This window comes from Papaver somniferum, chromosome 6 (assembly GCF_003573695.1).
Source record: "Papaver somniferum cultivar HN1 chromosome 6, ASM357369v1, whole genome shotgun sequence".
Classification (NCBI taxonomy): Eukaryota; Viridiplantae; Streptophyta; class Magnoliopsida; order Ranunculales; family Papaveraceae; genus Papaver; species Papaver somniferum.
The window spans coordinates 86,491,467-86,494,243 of NC_039363.1; the positions used below are offsets into that span (position 1 = coordinate 86,491,467).

At 45.3% G+C, this 2,777-nt stretch overlaps 1 protein-coding gene across 1 annotated transcript; it reads right to left on the bottom strand.

Annotated features, from left to right (window-relative positions):
* Positions 1 to 1,480: 1,480 nt before the first annotated feature.
* Positions 1,481 to 2,140, bottom strand: LOC113291016. The gene has a single exon (XM_026540598.1). It carries the CDS (start codon positions 2,138 to 2,140, stop codon positions 1,481 to 1,483), a length of 660 nt encoding a protein of 219 aa, XP_026396383.1.
* Between the last annotated feature and the right edge of the window lie 637 nt (positions 2,141 to 2,777).

Sequence of the window (2,777 nt, forward strand, 5' to 3'; positions counted from 1 at the left end):
TGACTTTTGGGAATGTTGTACTTCATGGATAATGTTGAACTGATCAAGGTGACTGTTCCATTTTGCTATCCTTCCTACTTTCCCAGCGCTTTTGAGGACAACCTCCAACGGTGCTTTGCAAGGGACACGAATGTAGTGGGTCAGAAAGTAGGTCCTCAGTTTTTGGGTTGCCCATACCAATGCCAAAATGAGTTGCTCGATCTTCGTGTAGTTTCTTTCTGCCTGGTTGAGAGTCTTACTGACGTAGTAAATTGGTTTCTCTATCTTCTTTTTCGTCTTGACTAACACGGCGCTGACTGCATCTTTTGTCGCCGCAATGTAGAGGGCCAGTACCTCATCAGGGTCTGGTTTCTGCAGGATCGGGATTGTTGCCAGATATTCCTTAATCTTTTGAAAAGCTTCTTCGCATTCAGTGGTCCATTTGAACTTGCTCCCTTTTTTGAGGATGTTGAAGAAGTATTTGCAATTATCCGATGATCTGGCGATGAATCTGCCCAGAGCCGCTAAGGCTCCGTTGAGCTTTTGGACTTCCTTCAGGTTCTTCGGGGATGGCATTTCTACGATGACCTGGATCTTCACAGGGTCTACCTCGATGCCCCTTTTTGTTACTAGGTATCTAAGGAATTTTCCTGAGGTGACGCCGAATGTGCATTTTTCTGGGTTTACTTTCATGATGTGCTTCCTCATTGCTTCAAAGATGTTTCTCAGGTCTTGATGGTGATCCTTGTGCAGCTTGCTTTTGACGAGCATATAGTCAACATAGACTTCTAGGGTGCTCCCGATCCATGTCTTGAAGATAGCATCGACCATTCTCTGGTATGTTGCCCCTGAATTTCTAAGTCCGAAGGGGCATCTTTGTGTAACAATAGAGGCCGTGCGGGGTATAGAATGTTCTATGTTGTTGATCTTCTTATGCCAGTGCCACTTGGTTGTAACCAGAATGTCCATCCATGAATGATAATTGTTTGTACCCTTCGACGGCTTCTACTAATTAATCGATGTTGGGGAGTGGATAACTATCTTTGGGGCACGCCTTATTGAGTTTGGTGAAATCGATGCATATCCTTACTCCTCCATTCTTTTTCAGCACGATGACCATGTTCGAGATCCATGTCGGATATTTGACTTCCTTGATGAACCCTGCTTCTAACAGCTTGCGGAGTTCCTTCTCTATTGATTTATGATACTCCGGCGCTACTTTACGTACTTTCTGCCTGAAAGGTAGTGTCTCTGGATTTATACGGAGTTCGTGTTGGATTATTTTTGGATCAATTCCTGGCATGTCTCCTAGTTTCCATGCAAAGATATCTGCGTACTCCGTGAACAGCTTGATTGAAGACATATCTCTTTCTCTGTCCATTATGGTCCCTATCTTGATCATCTTCGGATTCTCTTCGGTCCCTATGTTGATCTCCTTCACAGGTTCTACAGGTGTGAACGTGGACTTCGGTTCCCCAAGGAAAGGAATATTCTTTAATTGCTATTTGGTGGGCTCTTCAGTCTCCTTTGCTGTTGAAGTGCTCGCCTCAGTGTTTAAAACGATGTTCTCCTTTGTGAGGCTCCTTCCATAAATTTCTTCGAGATAAATATCAATTGCCTTTTCCTTCGCAGTCTCTTTGTTTCGAGCTCTTCGAGATTTACGCTGCTCATCTTGTTCGTTATTGAGTTGATTTTGTAGAGCCTGGCATTCCCGTGCGGTAACCTGATCTCCTTTTATTTCCATTACTCCTTCGGGTGTCGTAAACCTGAGGTACTGGTGATAGGTTGCTGCTACTCCTTTAAGCTTGTGTAACCATCTTCGGCCAATGATGGCGTTATAGGGAGAAGGTGCGTCTACTACACTGAATCGAGTATCAACTTTCATTGGTCCTGTGTTTACTTGTAAAACAATGTCCCCTAGTGGCTTCGTAGGTGCCCCGTAGAACCCATAGATGGTATAGTACGAAGACATCAGTTGCTCGTCATTAAGCTCCATACGTTTGAACGTTTCGTATAATAGAAAATTGACTAAGGTTCCTCCGTCGATGAGGATCTTACTGATATTGCATCCTGCCACCGGTAACGTGAGGACCAGAGGGTCGTTGTGATCTTCCATATCTTCTTCGATGTCCTCCGCGTCGAAGGTCACAGGTGCATCCATCCAATGCTCTTGTTCGTCTACTTCCACTCCGTCGATCTTGTACAATTCCTAGTAGTCCTCAAATTGCTTTCTTAACCTCTTCCCTATTTGCGTGGTTAGCGAGGGCCCTGCGGTTTCAGAGCATGAGATGGTGTTAAGGCTTCGGTTTCCTTCGGGTAGTTGAACTTGCTTGCTTCGTTTGACCCTATATTCGGTGTGTCTTTTGTACGTACTTCTTGAGATCTCTTGCGTCAATCAGCTTTTGGATCATTATTGTGAGATTCTTGCATTTATCGATCCGGTGGCCATTGAAGCAGTGGTATTCGCAGTACTCCTTTGATTTCTCGGACCTTGGGTGTTGCTTTCCTTTGGACCATGGCCACTCCAGGTTCTCCCGACCCTTGATCTCTCTTAGGATGCGAGCGTAGCTAGCATTTAGTTTCGTGTAGACCTGGTTTTCGAATTTTCGATCCTCCCGTCGACGATCATCTCTTCGTTCTCTCCTATCTTCGCTAGGCCGTTCGTCTGAGCCGCCCCTCTTGGATCCGCTGGCTTGCTCTACCGAGTTGGTCCGATGAGGTCTTTGATTCTGGGCTCTGGGATTTTCACGATGAATTTCCTTCAGCCTGGCATGTTTCTTAATGATCACTCGAGGATC